General features: G+C 36.0%; 1 protein-coding gene across 1 annotated transcript in view; it reads left to right on the top strand.

Moving 5' to 3' along the window:
• MCM8 (minichromosome maintenance complex component 8) overlaps positions 1 to 23,015 on the top strand; it is a 46,391-nt gene that overhangs the window by 17,841 nt on the left and 5,535 nt on the right. Inside the window, exons 9-18 of the mRNA XM_008572821.1 lie at positions 1,744 to 1,895; positions 2,148 to 2,337; positions 5,105 to 5,135; positions 5,700 to 5,840; positions 8,821 to 8,962; positions 14,818 to 15,013; positions 16,428 to 16,647; positions 16,947 to 17,156; positions 18,161 to 18,237; positions 21,394 to 21,583. Of these exons, the coding sequence (XP_008571043.1) occupies positions 1,744 to 1,895; positions 2,148 to 2,337; positions 5,105 to 5,135; positions 5,700 to 5,840; positions 8,821 to 8,962; positions 14,818 to 15,013; positions 16,428 to 16,647; positions 16,947 to 17,156; positions 18,161 to 18,237; positions 21,394 to 21,583 (1,549 nt within the window). The remainder of the gene's footprint in view (positions 1 to 1,743; positions 1,896 to 2,147; positions 2,338 to 5,104; positions 5,136 to 5,699; positions 5,841 to 8,820; positions 8,963 to 14,817; positions 15,014 to 16,427; positions 16,648 to 16,946; positions 17,157 to 18,160; positions 18,238 to 21,393; positions 21,584 to 23,015) is intronic.

The raw sequence follows: 23,015 nt of genomic DNA, 5'->3' as shown, positions 1-23,015 counted from the left end.
AATATTTTTATATTTTATATATATAAAAAAAATATATTTTATATATATATAATATATATATATATATATATTTTTTTTTTTTTTTTTTGGACTGGTAAGGGGAGGGAAACCCTCGGCACGGTGTTGTCTGCACCACGCTCAGCCAGTGAGCGCACCGGCTATCCCTATATAGGATCCGAACCTGCAGCCTCGGCGCTACCAGCGCTGCAGTCTCCCAAGTGAGCCATGGGGCCGGCCCTTTGTCTTCTATTTTTGAAAATTATAATTTTGTTTTTCTAGAGAATATTCTCAAGTAAATCTTCAGAAGGTGTGCTGGGGAGGTAAAATGTTCTGGGTCCTTGCATGTCTAAAAATGTCTTTATGTGGATTTTAGCGTGGGTAAAAGTTTGCTTGGCTATTGAAGTCTATTTTGTTATAATTTTCCCTGCTAGTGATGAGAGATCTGGTGCTGGTCTGATTCTCATTTTTTTTTGAAGGGACTGGACTTTTCTCCCCTCTTTGTAATCTTTTTATCTGTGGTGTTCTGAAACAATGAAGGTATATCTAGTTATGGCTTTGTCTTGCTTGATACTGACAGGTCCTTTTGTTTTCAAAAGGATGTTTTCTTTTTTTGGGCTTCCTATCATCCCTTGTTTTGTTCATCTATCTAAATTTCCCTCCCCCTTTCATTTTCTTTGTGCTATTTTCTAGATTTCTTTGGCTTTTTTCTTGTATCCTTTCTACAAATGTTTGATTTTTATATACATATTTTTAATTTTCTAAATTTCACCCTTGTTTTCCTTTTTATAGCTGCTTATGCTTTTTTTTTTATGATGGTAGCATTTTCTCAAAACTCTTAGGCAGTTTTTTGCTTATTTTTAATGTTTGTCTCCTCCCTGAATTATTGCCAGTTCATTCTCAAATGTCTAATGAAGAATAAGAAATTACTTGGAATAGATAGGATAGGTTTCCTTTGCTATTTTGTAGGCAGGAGTTTTTATAGGCAGTTTTTCTTCATCCCTGAATAAGAAGGTAGGGGTTTTGACTATTAAATTTTGTTTTTTAAATGTGTTTTTGAATTAGGATTGGGCTTCTCAAATGCCAGAGTGAGGAGGTTTTATTCTGGAGCTCTGATATACTCAATGGATGCCTTAATTTCTCTCACAGAGGGGATGGGTCCATTTCCTTACAAGTGCTCTGGTTTTTGCCAGATGGTAAAGTCCCCATTCTTCCCCTGCTTGTGCATCCACCTTCCAGAAAAAATCTGAACAGCTATTCCATGACTCATCTTTCAGGTGATTTTTTTCTTTTCTTCCAGCCATCCACTCTGGTCTCCATTCCTGCTGCCTCTCACTTGGAAGCTTCTTTGGGCTCTGCTGAGAACATTGGCTCCCACTTCTCTTGTACCCTTGTAACTTTTGCCTTTGTTTATCCTGGACTTCATTTTGTTTTATCCATCAGAACTTTCCCATTTGCTGTTTTCAAAAATTTCATTAATATCTCATTTGCTGATGACACTTCTGCATGCCCCAAAATTGCTTTGACTCTCATTTAGGTGGACATTTCGGAAGGAGGCTAGGCAAATGTACATGCACATTATACTATTCTGAATTGGAAATGCTGAAGTAATTTTAGATACACCATTGATCTTTTTAAAACTAATCTGCCCTTTATCTAGCTCAGCACCATGTGGATCCCAAATAGTTAACATGTTGAAAAACCAACCCAAAGTATGTATTCTAAATAAAAACTTCAACTTTTTAGAATCCAGGAGCTAATGTCTGATGATCAGCAAGAAGCGGGTCGGATTCCACGAACGATAGAATGTGAGCTTGTTCATGATCTTGTGGATAGCTGTGTCCCAGGAGACACAGTGACTATTACAGGCATTGTCAAAGTCTCAAGTGCTGAAGAAGGTGTGGTATAATTCTTTCCTTATTTTGATTGTCTCTCAATAATGATTTGTCAGTCAGCATTCATCTCTTTTTTTAAGATACTTCTGAATCTGAAAGAATTTAGTTAATTCTTTGTTGCTTACATAAGATGAAACTTTTTCTCTAAAATAAAGGTTTATTTGTAGCTCACTGTGACATTCTTTTACATTCAGTTGAATCATTGTAGGAAAAATGAAAGTACCAATGACCACATTTAATGCTTTCAATTTACAGGTTCTCGAAATAAGAATGACAAGTGCATGTTTCTTTTGTACATTGAAGCAAATTCTATTAGCAATAGCAAAGGACAGAAAAAGACTGAGGATGGATGTAAGCACGGAACATTGATGGAGTTCTCACTTAAAGACCTTTATGCTATTCAGGAGATTCAAGCTGAAGAAAACCTGTTTAAACTCATTGTCAAGTATGTATGAGGTTATCTGAAGTTTTATTACATATATGCATGTTGGGGATATTCTTGGCTGAAAGTACAAAAAACTAGTCAAAATATTCAGGAAACAACAGTCCACAAGCTAAGTCCAGCTCACTACCTGTTTTGGTATGGCCCATGAACAAACTGTGGTTTTTATATCATTTAAGGTTGAAAGAAATAGAAGAATATTTCATGATACACAAAATTATATGAAATTCAGATTTCAGTGTCCATAAATAAAGCTTTATTATAACACAGCCACACTCATTCATTTATGGAGTGTCTATGGCTGCTTTTGTGCTACAGTGGCAGAGCTGAGTAGTTGCAACAGAGAATATGGCTCATGTATATTTCTCCTCTGGCTCTTTACAGAACAAGTTTGCTGATCTCTAGTTTAAATAGTAAAGGAATATTTACTATCTCACACAAGAAGTTTGTTACTCAACAGAAGAGTAAGGGGACAGTGAATTCCAAAGCCATTTCAATTTTTTGTACGTAAGGTGTTGTTTACTTTGAAAAAGTAAAAAAGAGATTCAAGTAGAAGTCACTCGCATTCAAGAAGTATTTCATACTATTGTTTATTTCCTTTTTATAGCCATGCAGTACAGAAGAAGCAAAGTAGAGGCATTTTTGCTTTAGTAGTTAAGAGTTTTTCTTTGGAGACAAACCTAAGTTAGAAACCTACTTCAGCCATTTCCTTCCAGTGAGATCTGGGGCATGTTACTTAATTTCTTCATTTTTACCATTATAAAATGGAAATAATAAAACCTGCTTCAGCAGGTTGTTCTGAAGATTAAGTGGGATTTATAATGTACTTAACATAATTAATGCAACATGCTGTTATTTTTAATACTTTTTTGAGAACTTTTTGGATAATTTTGAAGAAATAGGAGAAAACAAGAGAGATTGAATACTAGATGTATTTAAGAGAGGTAGAGTAATGAGAAGATTTTGAAATGCATTGTATTAGAAATATTGATCTTGTCATACTTTCCCGTTCACTTAGGCTTTGGGCTCTAGGAGAATTTGACGCTTTTTCTTTCAGTCTTTTATGGGTTAATTAGTCAACTGAGTTAAATATAGAGTTTCTCAGGGTTTTTTGTCCTTAGAGCCTCAGAGATGTCCCTCTGCCATCCAGACCCACCCTGGGAAAGAGGGTGGGGGTGTGATCTGGGTGTGAGTGGTCGGTGAGGAGTTGGCCAAGAAGCAACCTGGTTGAGGATCAAAACACCTTATGATTTGTTCTTTTACTGGTTATAAATTAAAACTGAACATTTGCAGTGGTGTTTCTTCTGCCATACTTATAGAAAATAAGTTAGTATGAAAAACCTGGGTTTTCATTCAACAGTTTGCTTTTTCCTTGTATTTGTGATTTTAGCATCAAAACTAGAATTTTTCATGGTCCTACATTTATTAATCTAGCAGGGATTGGTAAATTAGTTGGCTGCATATTTTTGTAAATAAAGCCTTATTAGAACACAATCACACACAATTAATTTGCATATTGTCAATGATTGCTATCACACTACAAGTTGAGTAGTTGTGACTGAGATAGTAAAACCTGCAAAGCTGAAAATTTTTACTTCCTGGCCCTTTAAGAAAAAATTTGTCAACCTATGCTAGATAGCAAATGGAGGACCATGAAAGGAGAGTGGAGAAGACAGTGTTTAGGTTCTGTAGAAGCAATGATTTGGGTAAACATAGTTTATTTGGGAGGTGATCCTGGAAATACTGGTAGGGGAATGGAGAAGTAATACAGAGAAAGGATTACAGTCAATATATGGTTCCTTAATGAACAGTATCCAGGGCATAATCCTTCTGGGGCCTCTTTTATACTCCACAGTGCAAAACTAGTCTCAGTATTTTTCCATCTAAGAGCCTGCATTTGGGGCTGCTCCCAGAATATTAAATACTGCATCCTGCCTGCTGGTGGTGCTTCTGTGGCCGTAGAAAGCCCCTTGGCAGACAGGTGCAGGTGTTTGGTAGGCAGCCAGCAGTGATTATGCAGGAACATGCTGAACAGTGAGTGCCAAGGGGATATGGGCAGGACACCAACTTCTGTGTATTAAAAGGGGATAAAAATTCACATTTTACTCCCGATTATATCTTTTCAACCTTATCAATTTTCGTTTGCTCCTTGTTTATAAAATTGATAAATATAAATGTACATTTTTATATTCATATTTTTATTTAATCTGACCTTTTGAATTGAGATGAGAAAATGAAATTTTATCCCATCTTATGTATAGAGTTCACTTTTTTTTTTTTTTTTGGTAGCTGTCCGATAAGGGGATCCAAACCCTTGACTTTGGTGTTATAACACCACATTCTAACCAACTGACCTGACTGGCCAGCCCTGAATTCACTCTTTAGTCTCTTTTCAATTACTTGGATTCAGAGGTCTAATGATGTCTATTCACATAAAACATAATGTTATCCTGTGTCCTAAAGTGGAAGACCATGATTATGATGCATTTTAAAGGCTTTTTTTGTAAAAAGATCAAAAGATATTTGATTACTTTAAGATGCTTTATAAGTATCCTGTCTCTTATACAGGCACAATTTTTAAACCATTCTTTCTGTACAGAATTTTGAAAAATTTATTGTAAGAATAAAATTTCTTGAGTTCCCTGAGGACGTAAATTTTTTTATGTCTTTTTTATGCTAAATAAGATGAGTTAAGCAACTTGTAAAATAGATCTTTTAATGGGTCAATGAAGTATAAGTTAGAATTTATGAATTGTATTCTGTTTTTCAGCTCACTTTGCCCTGTCATTTTTGGTCATGAAGTAAGTATTTTACTTTATCATTCAAAAAATATATGAAGTTGGCAAAAATAATATATAAAGACTTTATAAAAATTAGCTAATTTCTGTTGGCCAGTTATTCATGTTTTAATATAAATCTTTATTCTTCACAAATGATGTGGATGGCAAACTACAGACCCTTGTAAGAAAAAAAACGCCTACCAATTAGAGTTAATAGGAATGGGCTTTTTAAAAAGTGACTGGACACTTAAAGTGTTAAAGCAGAAACTAACAGATATTTCTCATTTTTGTGGAATGGATTTATGCATTGCAAGATAGGTATTTACTTAGTAATTTCCAAGATATCTTTCTGTTTTTATGTGTTTTTAAGTTTTTGCTTTCTAATTATTTACATTATAGAAGTTTAAGTTTTTAGATTTCTTTAAAAAAAATTAAAGATCAATCATGCTTTAAAAAAAATTCCCAAACAAATCAATGTTGTAAACATAGGAGGAACATCCCTTTTGCTAGTTATCTCTATGTTTTTCTTACTGTTTCTTTCTTTCTTTTTTTTTTTTTTCCTCCCTCTCTTCTTTCATACTTGAGCTTGTTAAAGCAGGTTTGGTATTAGCACTCTTTGGAGGAAGCCAGAAATATACAGATGACAAGAACAGAATTCCAATTCGAGGAGACCCACATGTCCTTGTTGTTGGAGATCCAGGCTTAGGAAAGAGTCAGATGCTACAGGTAGGAAATCAGTCATTCAGTATTTGGCCTTGTGCTTACAAAATGCATGAATAATTATTCACAAGTGAATTTTCTCAGAGCATGTAGTGTTTGTGTTCCAGAGGATATATTTTTCTGGTGATATATGTGAATTATAGATTGTATGAGTAATATGGAACTTGTATCTGATTATATTTTCTAATTGAGCTGATCTCCTGTCACACAGGCTGCACAGGCATCCTGGTCTGTTGAGATATCAACTATTATAAAATGTTGACCATTTCCCCAAGCTTCTTTTTTCTTCTATCTAGCATTGCTTTGCTAGTCTTTATTGTTGTGATGTGACCTCATCTGTGAACAGAATAGTTCAAAGAAGTACAGCAGGGTTACTCATTCTCCCTTATACAATACGTAACACTATATTGGTCTTTAAGAATGGTCTGATAAAGGTAAGGGATCTGTCTGTATACATGTCCTCTGTTTCTCCCTGAGTCTAACGCAGGGCATTTTCTGTGACCGGTCAGTTGTTGGTTCCCAAGAAGATTCTGCCTCTGCCAATCAGAGCCTGGGTTTATGATGGCTCCAGAAGGTGCCACTTGTTGGGAGTGCTTGTAGTTTCCTCAGTGTGACACTTGGTCAGCCAGTTGTAATGTCCTTTCTAAGAATGCCCACAACCCCCCTCCTCCCAACCCAATATGGAAAATGCAACCAGACCAGGGACTCCCTGGCCCTTTAGTAAATTGTAGTCCTATGGCTGCTGAATGTTTGCCCAGGAGTTGGGAACCCTGGCTGCACATCAGAGTCACCTTTGGAACTCTTTGAAGATACTGTGGATTGCCCCAAGCAAATTGAATGAAGAGTCTGCAAGTTAGGATCCTAGTGTCTGTACATTTGTAACCCTCCACAGGTGATTCTGTTGTACAGCCGGGATGGAGAACTGCTTTGATCTTCTCGTTACATTATAAACCACTGTCTTTCATGTTTGAGTTGTTCTTTACTCTCTGTGGTTGAGTGTTAAACCAGTCAACATTTTAATTCCTAATATGACATTTCATCCATGCTTGTTTCCTTTTGGACAGCTGGACCAATTTTCTTTTAAAAAATTCTGTTCTGAGGTCTTGCAGCAAGCCTGACAACAGAGGCAAAGAGGACCCAGTTGAGGGTGAAACAGTGTTCATAAGAAAAATTAAAACAGTATACTTAGCCGGAATATGCAGAAAAAGGTGCCTGTGGTAATCTTAATTGTTTCAGTTTTCTTTTCTATCTTTTGTAGCTGTGTGTGTGTGTGTGTGTGTGCGTGTGTGTAACTTTTGTATTAGTGTACTGTAGGTAGGACTGGTTTAACCTTCACAGTGTCTGATTATCTTTGCGAATAAATCTTATAATTTAATTTATACATGTTGTTTAGAGTATATAAAACTTCCCTTTGTCTCTCTCTCTCTCTTTTTTTTTTTTTCCATTTAAGAAATGCCTCTTGGCAGATAATGGTTCAAAAATACATTAAATGGTACTGGAAAAGTTTTAATACCAAGAAATGACACTGGCAATTTTTCTTGTTTTTTTAGACTTGGAATAATGCCTTTAAAACTCTTGGCTCAATTTAAAAATAGGAGCTGTAATATAAGTCGAAATTAAACATTCTAAACAATGGCGGATGTTGCATACAAGAGCCCCAGTAAGCCAGGTTTTTTAAAAATTATTCTACTGAAGATATCCTCAAGCTCAGAGATTCCCTCCTCAACCATGTCCAGTCTACTAATAAGCCCATCAAAGACATTCTTTATTTCTGTTACAGCATTTTTGATCTCTAGCATTTATTTTTGGTTCTTTCTTAGAATTTCAATGTCTCTGCTTAAATTACCAATTTGTTCTTACACAGTGTCTACTTTATCCATTAGTGCCCTTAGCATATTAATCACAGATTTTTTTTGTTTTTCGTTTTTTTTAAAGATGACCGGTTGGGGGATCTTAACTCTTGACTTGGTGTTGTAAGCACCACGCTCAGCCAGTGAGCGAACCGGCCATCCCTATGTGGGATCCGAACCCGGGGCCTTGGTGTTATTAGCACCGCACTCTACCGAGTGAGCCACGGGCCGGCCCCGAGCCATTTACATTTTTAATCCTGTTTTCCTCTGACCATTTAGTCAACCATCACTCTCTGAGTATTGTAAAGTTCTTCAGAAAGACTAACAAATAAGAAGTTTCAAGTAACAAAAATGATAGTTACTGTTTATTGAGCCAGCATCATGTGGTCACTTGGGATGTGCACTGCTCAGATCCAGAGTGCACCATTGACATAGATAACAGTGTGACTGCTGTCCCGTGGAGTTGGACAGCACACAGCTATACACAGAAGCTTTGCACTGGGTACTTATTATGTGCCTGGTACTAGGTTAAGTGCTTTGAATACACATTTCATTTATTCCTCATGGTAGTACTATGATAAAACAAGGAATCTGGGGCTCAGACAGATCTGAAAGCCACACGGCCAAGGATGGTGGAGCCAGAATTTAAACAGGTCTGCCTGACTCCAGAGATCTGTGCTTTTAACTCTTATGCTGTTTATTTTGTGACGTGCCGTAGCTTGTCTGCTCAGAAGGTAAGCATGTATTGAGCCATTTTATTACCTGATGTTTAAAGAAGCATTGGAGCCTTCAAAATTAAAGTTGGTACTCGTGCTTTTGCTATTTAAACTTGAAATGAAGCATAAAATGGAGTTGTGTTGAATATTCACATGACACAGACTCCAGTCAGACTTCCTGGGTTTGATTGAATCCTGGCATCCCTCTTTTATAGCTATATAGTTCCTCATTCACTCTTTGTAGGCCTTGATTTCTATATCAGTAAATGGGGATAAAAGAATACTTTCCTCTGTGGTGGTGAAGATTGTACAGTAAAGCTCTTAGAAGAATACCTGGCATATAGCTAACTTTGTGAGCAATTACTATTAGCCATTATTTTCCTTTTATTTTGTATAACTCTTTTAAATTTGTTTCCTTAGGCAGTATGCAACGTTGCTCCTCGAGGAGTATATGTTTGTGGTAACACCACAACCACCTCTGGTCTGACTGTAACTCTTTCAAAAGATAGTTCCTCTGGAGATTTTGCTTTGGAAGCTGGTGCCCTGGTTCTTGGTGATCAAGGTGAGAGACCAAAAGAAATAATAATCATTAATTCTAGGGCTTTTTTTTTTTAAGTCTTTTCCTTTTCAATTAATTTCTTTACATTCAGTTCAAAAGGCATTTGGACAGCAACAGTGAGTTGACATTGAGTGTCAGTAATAATAATTGGAAACATAGGACTATCATTTTTATTTATATTACAGAAATGAAACCTGTACTTAATGTCATTCATTTTCAGAATCTTATAGCAGATACAATTATATGTAAAAATTTAAAAATCAGGTAAAATATATATAGTACCCTACTCTTCCCATTTCATACCACCCCTCTTACATTTGTGATCATTTGTTTTACAGCCTGTTTTGAAGCTTTATAGTAAGCTCCCTGTGGGGTGGGATTTGGTTATCTTGTTGACTGCTGTGTTCCCATTGCCTAGTACACAGGTGCAAAGTAACCTGTTGAATGCATTACTATTACCATAACTTAGCTTAGTTCTAGATACTTTAGAACTGAAAAGAAGGTAGATGTCATCTTTTGCTCTCAGAAGACTTACAATAAGAGTTTAGAGCTGTTACTTTAGAATTAATAGTTCTGCTGGATTTTAACCTGTCTTACTGAGTTTTTTTAAGGATTTGAGAAATATTTTATTAAAAAATCCAGTTGTAGGGCTCAGCAAGAAGGGATCTCTACATTGGGCTTTGCTACCTATGTTTCTGTTCGTGCTGCCTTAACCTTATTGGAAAAACATGTTCCTGTGCATGTGTCAGCCAGTACCCAGATTTCAGTCCAATTAAAGTCATTCATTCCTTCCAGTTTGCCAGTGACCTCCACATTTCTAAATTCAGTGCCCGTCAGCCACATGTGACACAGTTGATCACTTCCCGCTCCTTGAAACACTGGAAACTCTCCTTGCGTTTCCAGGCACCACACTCTTTTGGATTTCTTCTTACTTCACTCGCCGTTTCTTCTCAGTCTTTACTGGTTCATCTCCTCAGCCACTTAACTAGTTGGTACCTCCAGGGCTTAGTTCCTGAACATTTTGTCTTGTGGGTTTGTACTTAACCTTCTTGGTGATCTTATATAGTCTCATGGCTTTATCTAAGTATCTGCTAAAGATTTTCAAATTTATAATCTCTTCTCCTTCTAACTCCTGGCACGTATTTTTTATTGTCTACACAGCATCTCCACAAATTTTTTAAATTTAACATGTCCAAAACCGAGATCCTAATCTTGCCTTTTAAACCCATTTTTAGTCTTCCTTATCTCAGTAAATGACTTCATCCTTCTGTTTGCCCAAAGCAGAAAACGTGGAGCTATTCTTAACTTTTCCTCCTATCCCACATCTAATCTGTCAGCAAATCTTGTTGGCTCTACCTTCAAAACATATCTAGTACCTAAGCATTTCTTCACTGATACTGCCCTAGTCCACAACACCCTCATCTCTCATGTGGATTATTACAGTGATCTCCTAACTGACATACCTATGACCACCCTTGCCCTTTCCTGTTGTTTTTAACAGAGCAGAATAATCCCATTAAAACTTAGGTTACATTATTCTTTTGCTCAAAACCCTCCAGTGGCTCATCTCACTTAGAGTGAAAGCCAAAGGCTTGAGCGTGGCCTAGGATCATTCACATTCAGGCCCTTAATCAACTCTTTTGCCTCATTACCTACTACTTCCCTCTTGTTTTCTCTTTTCTAACTATGCTGCTGTACCTAGATACTACCAGCACACCAAGCACATCACGTTCCTGTGTCAGGACCTTGGTTCTTGTTATTTTCTTTGCCTGGAATGTTCTTACCTATCTTCAAGGCTTGTTCTCTTTTCTCCTTGATGGTTTTGCTCAAATTTCTTGACCTCAGTGAGGCCTTCCCTAAATACCATATTTTAAGTTATAACTCCCTTCTCCCTCACCACCACTTTAGCAGACTCTATTCTCCTTGCCCTACTTTTTCTTTTCATAGCACTTAAAACCTTCTATATGGTTTACTTTTTTTTATTGCCCACCTGCAAAGTAGAATGCAAGCTCCACAAGGGCAGTAAATTTTGTCTTTTCAGTGGTATATCCTGCATGCCGAGAACATAGTACTGGTATATAGAAGGTATTCAATAAGTATTTGCTGAATTAATAATTCAACAGACATTTATCTGGTTATTATATAGCTCATCAGAAATGAAAGTATTTTTGCTGTTACCAGGTGAAGAAAATATACAAAAAAAAAAAAGGAATTTAATTGTTAAACCATCAGACTTCTCATTAATTAGAAACTGAAGGTGATTTGGAGGCTTCACTATACAGATATCTAATGGAATTTAAGATGCAGAATGTTGAGAGCCAGTGCCATTTCTTCCAAGTATATGTAGTTAAACTAAACACTGTGATAGTAAACATAGCACTGTTAAAGAAAGGGATTTTACAAATACAAAGGAGAAAAGTATAAAGGAAAAGTCAGCAGAGACCAAGTTCTAGAGACAAATACAGGGTCTTGCTAAAGTCTTTACTGAAGATTTGTAGGGAAAAGAGAAATAAAGTGGTTTAATAATATTTCCTTTGGCTAGAGTGCAGTAGTACACCAAGGTGAAGGGTTTGTGTTACACCTCTTGCTGTGTAACAGAGACATGGAAAAGGTTACCCAAAGCAATGTGAATGCAATGAGAAGCCCAAAGGGACTGCACCTCAGCAACTCCTCTGTTAGAAGGAGAAACTGGGTACAGTCCCGAGTTGGTTTTGCTTCAGTTTTTATTGTAAAGACAAGGAAATTATGGGGAAAAAACAGATGGTTAATCAGTCATAGTAAGAACATAAAGAAATTGGCTATGTAACAATCTTCATCCAAGTATGCATTGTTCAAAATAGTTTAAACAATATACCATCAAAAGTCATAAATCTAAGCTATGTGACATGCAAAAGAAACAATAAGATAATCATTAAAGTGCCTGACTTCTTGAGAAATTCAAAGAAACAGCTTAAAGCAAAATGTGGAACAACCCACATGTACTAACTAATCTAGCAAAATGTCCTTGGAAATCTTAACTCACATATTTTCCCATCATTTAAGTTTTGTTGTATTAAGGGTTATTGCCCTCAGAACAATCCCTGTTTTGCTTCAGTTCTCTTGTTCACTTTAAAGGCTTTAGACTTGTGTGAGTTTCCTTCTCACAAAATCTTCCAATGAACCCATTATATTAACAATCAGTGTATACAATCCCTTACCTAAACAGTGATTAGAATTGAATCTGTGGGCTCTTGCCCCCTAGCTGTAGGCTCTTGCCTCCCATTCAAGGACTTTTGTCCCTTACATGCATTACCTAAAAACCGTGTACTAAAAATCAACTGAGAATGAACATATACTTGATTAGAATTGATTCAGTGAGCTCTTGCTCCCTATCCAAGGACTTTTATCCCATACATGCATTACTTAAAAACCCTATCTAATAATCAGATAGGAATCAATATTTCTAACCCTCTACAGGTTTGGGTCCCCTTACCAATCAGCCAGCCAAAAAAAAAAAATCCAATAATATTTCCCTTTTTCAGCATCTGACGAAATGACAAAAAAAAAAAAAAATTGTTAATTTTCTTTTTCAAAAAAGGCAACAGGATTTACCAGTTGTAGCCAAACAAGAAAAAGAGTATAAAATGTTCGAAGGTTAAACTTTATGCTTTAAAACCAGAGGTCAGAAAACTTTAGTCCAGTGCTGGCTGGTTAGCTCAGTTGGTTAGAGTGTGGTGTTAACAACACTAAGGTCAAGGGCTCAGATCCCCTTACTGGCCGGCCGCCAAAAGAAAAAAAGAAAACTTCAGTCCACATAGGTCAAGCCCAGCCTGTAACTTGTTTTAGTACAATCCACAAACTAAAACTAGATTTTATATTTTTAAAGGATTGTAAAGAAAAAACAAACGGCCCAAGACTGTGATGGCCTGCAAAACCTAAAATATTTATTTCTGCTTGTTTACAGAAAAAGTTTGCTGTCTCGTGCTTTACACTTTGAAAAGTGGCAGCCAAAGAAAGAAGTAGCCTGACTTTGCTTCTGTTTCTTCTCTACCTCTTAGGAACTGTCTTAGTACTCTTTCCAGTAATGTCATCAATTCCAGAGAGGTGTGGACAGACTAAGCAATAAGCGGCCCAGGGAAAAGTTGAGATAAAGCTTTCAAGTGTATCACTGCCAGGATCTTAGCAGAAGCAGGGAAGGCTCATCATGTCCCAGAGCTCTGTGCTGAACAGCAGGAACAGGCCAAATCACAGGGATTTCCTGTCATGAATATGGGACACATTCCCAACTTAGAAGCAAACCCTCTCAGAAGAGAGATCAGCAAGAAAGGTGGCATAGAGTTCAAGAGGCCCCCCTGAAATCCTTAAGTTACCAAAAAGTAGGGTAATACCCTAGCCTACAAACTATGGCTGAAAAGGAAAAAGTGGGTCAAAATTACAATGGGAAAAGAGTATTCATGAGAATTCATACACACTGTGTCAGAGAAAATAGGTTTGGAAGAGCAGCCATCATTAAATGTGAGCAAGATAAAGAGCATGGCAACTATGCAGAAATAACATGGAAGAAAGAAATTAATTTAACATGCACAATAAAAGTACCCAGATTAGATAAAATTATAATCCAAGGAACAAGTGAAAATTCCCCACAAGTGTTTCAAGAGTTTAGTAAGAACATGAATTTAATACAATAGTTCAAAACAAGGGGGGGAGATGATAGGGATATTAAAGACAACAAATTGCTGACTGACTACACTATTATAAAACTAATATATACAACTGATACTGCTGAATGAGAAATTATGGATATTAAGGAAAGGCTTGAGATAATCACAGTGAATGCAAAAGAAAAGAGCAAAGTTTAAAACAAATAGAGGGGCAGTATTAGAGATAAAGAACAAATAAAATTCAACATTATTCATTCCATCAAGTAGAGAACCCCAAAATGGAACCAGAAGTGGATTCAAGGATATAAGAAAATCTTGAAGTAAAGGACGAATCAGCAGTTACTTACACATATATCTCTGAGCTAGCAAGGCTTACCTGAGTATAGAGTAGATACAGAGGGGTGTAACCCTTTTCCTTTTTCAGCATCTATTGAAGTGACCATAAAAGCCCTCCAGAGATGACCCCTTAACTGCTAATCAAACTGGTATAGAGAGGGGGGACGAAAAATATTACAAGGTAATGTTAGAGGGTCTCCAGTAACTCGTGGATTAGACATAACATCCCTGGCACATACAGTCCCTTCAGTCAGTGGTTGGTGCTTTGTATCATGTTTAAGGAAGTTAGTGATTTCCCTACAAGTGTACAGTCAATACCTGGTATTGCCGAGAATGGCACTCGAGTCTTCTAACTTTAGAGCCCAGGCTTTTTCTCCCAAATCCTGATGTTCTACTGTTCCCAAAAGACCTAGCTTAAATAGCACCTTTTTCTTGAAACCTTTCTGGATTCCTCTTCCTCTTTTAACTCCCCCACCCCACAAAACTCATCTTATATAATTTTGCATATCTCTTAGAGCTTTTGAAATATACTTCTTGAATTTAGATATCTTATAGGTGAGTTGTTTGAATATAAGCCCTTAAGCAGTCTGAGGGTCATTCTGATATCTTCTTTTCTGTAAACCTCACAACATAGGGTCTTCCTTGACTATGGAAAATGCTGAATGAGTAAATATTACACAAGACTTAGTTAAATAAGACCAGTGTATTATTTGCTTTAAAACAAGCAGTAATCCTCCTTTGAATGACATTTTATGATTTTAACTGCTGGAAACAAATGGAAATAATTATTTCTTATGAAACTTGGTTTCTATCCTGTAAAATTTGGAACTTGACCAAAAGAAAAAAAAATTTTTTGTCTGTATTATTCTACTGTGATCATAGGTATTTGCGGGATAGATGAATTTGATAAGATGGGGAATCAGCATCAAGCCTTATTAGAAGCCATGGAACAGCAAAGTATTAGTCTTGCTAAAGCTGGTGTGGTTTGTAGCCTCCCTGCAAGAACTTCTATTATTGCTGCTGCAAATCCGGTTGGCGGACACTACAATAAAGCTAAAACAGTTTCTGAGAATTTAAAGTAAGTTTCTTCAAATATTTATATCTTGAAGATATTGAATCTCTATAAATAAGAAGAAGATAACAGGACATAAATGGATAGTTCACAGAAGTTACAAGTGTCCAATAAATGTGCAATAATGTGCTTAAACAGTGCAAATTAAAACAATGAAGTATCGCTGATATCTACCAGGTTGACTAACATTTTAAGTATTAACAATCATTATTGGCAAAGGTGTGGGGAAATTGGTTTTCACATACACAATTTAGTATTTTGAAGGACAATTTGGCTTTATTACAACTTTAAACATACATTTCATTTGTTCCAGTCATTCTACTTTTAGGAATGTTGCTCACAGAAATAGTCACACAGGTGCACAAAGATATGTTTATAGCGTAGGTATTACGGCATTGCTTATCACTGCCCCAAACTGGAAACAACTTAAAACTATAAGACCATACAGTGTAATGATTATGAGAATGAAATTTGCTTTGTATGTACTAATAAGGCAGCTTGTCTGTGCCTTACCATTAAGTGAGAAGAGCACACGTTAAATACTTATGTATGCAGTGGGATCCCATTTTTTCAAAGACATTGTTTATATCTGTAAGTGTGTATGCTTTTTCTTTTAACCCATTTTGTACAGGTTGGACAAGATGTATGAAATGAGAAAATAGATTTGGGTGATGCAAAAGTAAGAAAAAGACAAGAGTGCCTCATGTGAAAAATTAGAACCTTAAGTCTAGTGGAAGAAAAAAGCTAATTTCCTAATGTTTAACAATTTATATATTTAATATAGATATAGTCTTTGATACATAAAATACACCATCGTACTTAGAGACTTTGGGTATTTCTGAACTACCACCACCAAAAAAAGACAATATTAGTATTTTTTCTTTTGTAAAATGGCAAAATGCTGTATTGGAAAGATCAAAAGGATCCTATTGAGCAAAAATCCAGGAGACTTGGATTCTGGTTTTTAGTGGTACGACAAATTTGCTTTGGAACCTTGGTCAAATTTTTTTTTTCATTTTTCATGTCTCAAATCTATCTGGATTGGTGGGTTTGGAAAAGATGACTAAAAAGAACACAGCATTTTTATTATAAGGACTAATAGACATAGAGATGCCCTTTTAAGAGAAAGTGGGCTTTTTGCTTCTAAATGGGACACAGGTATTTGAGATACTCTGTGTTTTAGAGAGACAAAAGGTATAAAAGATTAAGAACTACTCAACTAGATAATCTCTGATATATCATGTAGCATTACTGTCAGTTAGTGATAATAGAATATAAAGAATTCAGTGGTTTTGGTGGTGTGAGAAAGGGCCATGTTCTATATGGAACCTGAGTAGTAAACAAGTGAGTAAACAATTTCCTAGGTTTTTTGTCTGTTTTGATTACAATCATTGTTTCTTTTTTCTTTCATGCTTCTTAGAATGGGGAGTGCCCTACTATCCAGATTTGATTTGGTCTTTATCCTGTTAGACACTCCAAATGAGCATCATGATCACTTACTATCTGAACATGTGATTGCAATAAGAGCTGGAAAGCAGAGAACTATTAGCAGTGCCACAGTGGCTCGTATGAATAGTCAAGATTCAAATACTTCTGTACTTGAAGTGGTTTCTGAGAAACCATTATCAGAAAGACTAAAGGTATGTTTTTTTTCCCTTAGTCATTCAGTTTGGTTCTGTTTTAATTTCAAAGTTCAATGTGTGTCTTATTGTAGAGCAGTAGTATATAAACTGTCATACCAAAATTTTTTATATTATGATACTAAAGTTTATGTAAATTACATTTGAAATAATCTAAGTCAACTAGAATGAAAGCTACAACTTCAGTGTTTGGTTTATTTGGAGAGTCTTTTAGAATTTTTGTCTAACCTAGTTATTTTAGCAGAAAGATTACATTTGCTGCTTATCCTTGTAATCGTGGGTCTTTTTATCATGGCTAGGTGGTTCCTGGAGAAACAATAGATCCTATTCCCCACCAGCTATTGAGAAAGTACATTGGCTATGCTCGGCAGTATGTCTACCCGAGGCTATCCACAGAAGCTGCTCAAGTTCTTCAAGATTTTTACCTTGAGCTCCGGAAACAGAGCCAGCGGTTAAATAGCTCACCAATCACTACCAGGCAGCTAGAATCTTTGATTCGTCTAACAGAGGTTTATTTTTATGTTCATGCTTTCTTGGAAGGGAGTAAGATGCAGTATGATTTCTCTTCTGAACAATTTTCTGCATAATTGACTAAGTTCTTCTTCCTACTGAGAGACATTAGAGATGCATGGATAAACATTTTTAAAAGATTTGGTCATATATGTAATATATGTAATATGTCAAAGCATAGCCACTTCTTTCTAGGCACAGGACCAGTTCTTACCATGCAATTTTTTTTTTTTCTTTTAATGACACTTAGGAGACTCCTAAAGTGACTGAACAGAGGTTAGGTTAACTAGGATTCTGGGATTCCAAGTTGAGTATATGGGAATGTAGACCATGTCAACTATCTTGAGTATTTGATTTGATTACATGACAGGTCTGTAAGGATAATGCCTTTGTTTCTACATAACAGCAATAATATCTATTCACAGCTGTAGAATGCTAAGAGAACTTTGGCAGTTAAAATTGGCTAGGTCAGAGTTTGGGCTTTTTCCTCTTTGTTGTTTTAACAAATTGGTTAGGCTTGATTTCCGGAAAGTGAAAGGCAAGGAAAAGCCAAGTGTGTTTCATAATAAAATCTCCTGAAATTGGAGCATTCTCAGAAAGATATGTTAGTAGGTAAAAATTAGTTTTATCCATATATTGAGTTGTTATTTTCATATTTTATTTCTCTTTTTCTTGATCAGTTTCACCAGAGGTTTGTCTGTTATTTATATTCATCCTTTTTTTTTTTTTTGGCAGCTGTCTGGTATGGGGATTCGAACCCTTGACCTTGGTGGTATAACACTGTGCTTGTGCTCTCATCAGCTAACCAGCCAGCTACATGAGTTGTTATTTTCATATCCAAGTACTCAAATCATGACTTTTGATATTACAGCCTCTCTCTTCCAAAAGTCAGTTTTTGTGGAAAAAGAATAAATGAAATAAACTTAGATATACTGTACCTGCTTAAACAGTGAGTGGTAGATATATTTATTTTTTGTTGTCTGAAAATGGCTTTCTTTCAAAGGCACGAGCAAGGTTGGACTTGAGAGAGGAAGCAACCAAAGAAGATGCTGAGGATATAGTTGAAATTATGAAATATAGGTACGATTAAAATTTTAAATGCTGTTTTAGATGAAATACCAGTTATCTTCCCATCTCAAATTATGTGTGTATGTATGTATTTATTTATTTATTTTTTTAAAGATGACCAGTGAGGGGATCTTAACCCTTGACTTGGTGTTGTCAGCACCATGCTCTCCCAAGTGGACTAACTGGCCATCCCTATATAGGGATTTGAACCCATGGCCTTGGTGTTATCAGCACCACACTCTCCCAAGTGAGCCATGGGCAGGCCCTAAATTATGTATTTAATTAGGGCAAGCAAAATAACTTTTATTTAGCCCGTTGGATGACTTATTTTACTCTGAACAAACTGTACTTTCTTGTCTTAAAATCTTTTTAACTGTGTAAAAAAAAGCAAGCCTTCTCAAAATATGTATTTTTGAATTGATTTTAGAACTATGTGGATGTATTACCCATTCAAATGGTAATACACTTGTTTACCACCTGCCCATCTCCTCCACCCATTCACCCATTACTTTCCTGAAAACAGCATATCATTTACACTGTTCTACCATTCTTTAATTTAACTTTGTATCCAGAGATCTTTCATTATTTCATTATTAGGACATAGAAACAACTTTTTTTTTTTAAACAACTATATAGTATTCTATGGTGTAGATATTTTATTAGTCCCCTATTGCTAGACCACTAATATTTTCCATTCTTTTGCTATTACAAGCAATGCTATAATGAGGAATATTCTATACAAGGTACTTCATATGTGAGTAGGTGGTATACCTGTATGATAAACTCTCAGAAGAGGTATTTCTGGGTCCAAGGGTAAGTACATTAGGATTTTGATAAATACTGCTAAATTGTATCCTTTGCGTTTTATATCATTTGGTAGATCATGATTCCTAAAGAAAAAAAAAACTTATATTTTAATTAAACATATAGGTCTATCTTAGACATAGATTTTTTTTTAATCAGTAAAAGTGAAAGCTGTTTATTTTAGGTATGTTGTTTTCCATCTTAAAAATTTTTTTGAATAGGTTAATATATTCATATTCTTTAAAATTCCAAAGTTCAAAAAGTATATAGTGGAAAAAGTTTTTCTACCCTGTTTAATATGTGTGACTTTCACATGTAAAATGCACATCACAAGTATGTATCTGTATATTTGTTTTCCCCTTTGTAGACAAATAGTAGATAACTACCATACACATTCTATACTGTACTTTTTTCATTTAAAATGCATATTGGAGATCATTCCATATCACTGCCTAAAGAGCTTCCTTTTCATCTGCACAACTGTGTCATAATGTAGAAATTAGCTTTTTAAAATACACTGTTACAGCAATTAAATCTGTTAGGAATCTACTTTTCCAAGGCCAAAAAAAAATTAAGGATGCAATTATTTTATCTTATTTTGTTAAGTAATTTCTATTTCTTCAAAGGCAGATGGATTTTTTTTTTTTCTAGTAGCTGCTATTCTGGGACTTACTTGTTGTCAGAGCTAGGTGGCTTTGCCCAGTTGTTCCTCTTTGGCTGTGAATAAAAACGATGCAGCAAAGCTGGAAGAGCAAGGGCATTAGAATCTAACCTGGAGCTGCCATGATGGGTTATGCTCTGCTTCTCAGTCTCCGCTGGTGTAAAACACACTACAAAGACTTTTGCTCTGAGTGTCATGCAGTGATGCTGTATAAAGTGACAAATACGGTTCTGGCACATTAATGGACACTCAGTAAACTCTATTTACTATCAGCAGTGCTAGCTTTGATGATGATATTAAGAAGAGACTGAGAGATCCATTTTCTTTGACCCATACCATAAACTGAAGTCTTCAAAAACTGGCAGACCTTGGATCCCTGATCACAAGTTTCTAAAATTACCCTTTTCAAGGAATTTCTGGGGTCTGTTCCTCAGTGCTGTCCATCTAAATTTCCAGTAGCTCTGAGCTGCAGATCCTTTTCTCCCTTTCTTCATAGGCTGAGACCTTACTTAGTTGTCTCTTCATCCCCAGGCTGATATTGGCCCATCACTGGAGGCTGCTCTGTTCTGTCTGCTGCCTCTGGAAGTATGCATATGAGTAGAAAGGCTCCCGTGCACCTCCTGAAAGTCTGAGCAATAATCTACATCTGGTTTCCTACCCTTATAAGCAGCCTTTGGAAGAAGAGGAACGTTTCTCCTTAATCCAGTGTGTCAGCAACAGTGAAGTTATACTGACTGCCTTTAAAAGTTTTAAAGACTCTAGAATTAACAAACCTTAATTTTTTATTGCTGGCCCCAAAGCAACTGCACCTCATAACAAGTAAAATTATTAATAATTAATGATTATCAACCCTTTCAATCAATTCGTAACATATTCTATGTTTAAATATCCTATTGGTATGACATCATGTAGTGCTTGAACCATCAATTTTCTCTTTATGTGATTCAGTAATAGGGTTTGAGGGATCTCGTAGCTGAAAATTTTACCAAGCTGGCTTCATTTCCTCTTCAGTTGACTTAATTGAGTTAGAGATCCTCCAATTGCCATTTATAAGTAACCAGATAGTCTAGGAATTACTAGACTTTCTCATATAATATGCTGCCAAGGGCTTATTGTACTAGCATATGAAATAAAGGAGTGGTCACAAACATGCTGCCTGCCTGACTTCTGGTGGGTATGGCTTCTTGGGAGACCAGACTAATAAGAATCCTAGAGACTGCCAAATACTTGTGCAAATAATTTGATTTTCACTGATAAGAATTCAGAGTTTAGGATTTTTTTTTTTCTAAGTAGAAGAGAAAAATAAACTTGGTTGTGAAATCAAAGAAAGATATGTTAAGCGTAACTATAGGAACACTTTATTATCTGGTAAAGCCTAAATTTATTATGTTTAGAATTTCTTTTTTTCACAAAGCAAAAAGAATTTTTCAGGTATTTATATTGCAAATAACATGTTTTTATGCATTTCCCCTTTCAATTTTGGAAATTTCTTAAAAGCAGTAGCTGTGTACAAAATAGTATTAACCCAAAACAGTCCATACCATAATGAATTTCCAAGTGGCTACTCAATATACACATGTTTAAATCTTTGCTAAGTGAGCCTCATGGCTACTTCCAAATTTTTCTTCTTATAACCTGGAAGCCCAGGACAAAAATTTCTCTAGCCATGCCACATTGGGTAACTTTTTCTTCCCTCCTTTCAGCATGCTCGGAACTTACTCTGATGAATTTGGGAACCTAGATTTTGAGCGATCCCAGCATGGTTCTGGGATGAGCAAAAGGTCAACAGCAAAAAGATTTATTTCTGCTCTCAACAACATTGCTGAAAGAACTTATAATAATTTATTTCAATTTCATCAACTGCGCCAGATTGCCAAAGAGCTAAACATTCAGGTATGATAAAATGCTTACTCTTTTTTGTAATAATTTCAGGAAGTCCTTATTAATGTATAATGAAACAAAGACAGGTTTTATTTATTTAAGATTCATACCTATCTCTTCTCAAAGGTTTTCAGCATCTTGATAGTTAGAGGGAAGCACTGTAGCAAGACTCAGTCTCCATGTTTTTCTGACAGTCCCTTGTGGGGAAGTCAACTTAATGTCTTTGAACCTCAGTTTTCTTTTTCTTTTTTAATTTTATTTTATTTTGTCAGTATACAATGTGGTTGATTATTGTGGTGCATTGCCAAAACCTCCCTTCCTCCTCCCTCTCCCGCCTCCTTCCCAACAACCTCATATCTGTTCGCTTGTCGTATCAACTTCAAGGAATTGTAATTGTTGTGTCTTCTTCCCCCCTCCCCCAGTTTGTGTATTAATTTATTTATTTTTAGCTTCCACAAATAAGTGAGAACATGTGATATTTCTCTTTTTGTGCCTGACTCATTTCACTTAATATAATTCCCTCTAGGTCCATCCATGTTGTTGCAAATGGCAGTATTTCATTCTTTTTTATAGCAGAGTAGTATTCCATTGTGTAGATATACCACATTTTCCATATCCCCTCATCTGATGATGGACATTTGGGCTGGTTCCAACTCTTAGCTATTGTAAATAGTGCTGCAGTGGACGTTGGAGAACAGGTATACCTTCGACTTGATGATTTCCATTCTCCTGGGTATATTCCCAGCAGTGGGATAGCTGGGTCATATGGCAGATCTATCTGCAATTGTTTGAGGAACCTCCATACCATTGTCCATAGAGGCTGCACCATTTTGCAGTCCCACCAACAATGTATTAGAGTTCCTTTTTCTCCACAATCTTGCCAGCATTTATCATTCACAGTCTTTTGGATATTAGCCATCCTAACTGGGGTGAGATGGAATCTCAGTGTGGTTTTGATTTGCATTTCCCGAATGCTGAGTGGTGTTGAGCATTTTTTCGTGTGTCTGTTGGCCATTCATATATCTTCCTTTGAGAAATGCCTATTTAGCTCTTTTGCCCATTTTTTAATTGAGTTACTTTTTTGTTGTTGTTGTAAAGTTGTTTTAGTTCCTTATATATTCTGGATATTAATGCTTTGTCAGATGTATATTTTGCAAATATTTTCTCCCACTCTGTTGGTTGTCTTTTAACTCTGTTAATTGTTTCTTTTGCTGTGCAGAAGCTCTTTAGTTTGATATAATCCCATTTGTTTATTTTTCCTTTGGTTGCCCCTGCTTTTGGGGTCTTATTCATGAAGTCTGTGTCCAGACCTATTCGCTGAAGTGTCTCTCCTACGTTTTCTTTAAGAAGTTTTATTGTTTCAGGGTGTATATTTAATTCTTTAATCCATTTTGAGTTGATTTTAGTGTATGGTGAAAGGTTTCATTCTCCTGCATATTGATAT

The sequence above is a fragment of the Galeopterus variegatus genome, unplaced genomic scaffold (assembly GCF_000696425.1).
Source record: "Galeopterus variegatus unplaced genomic scaffold, G_variegatus-3.0.2 Scaffold840, whole genome shotgun sequence".
Classification (NCBI taxonomy): domain Eukaryota; kingdom Metazoa; phylum Chordata; class Mammalia; order Dermoptera; family Cynocephalidae; genus Galeopterus; species Galeopterus variegatus.
This window is presented reverse-complemented; position numbering and strand designations above follow the sequence as displayed.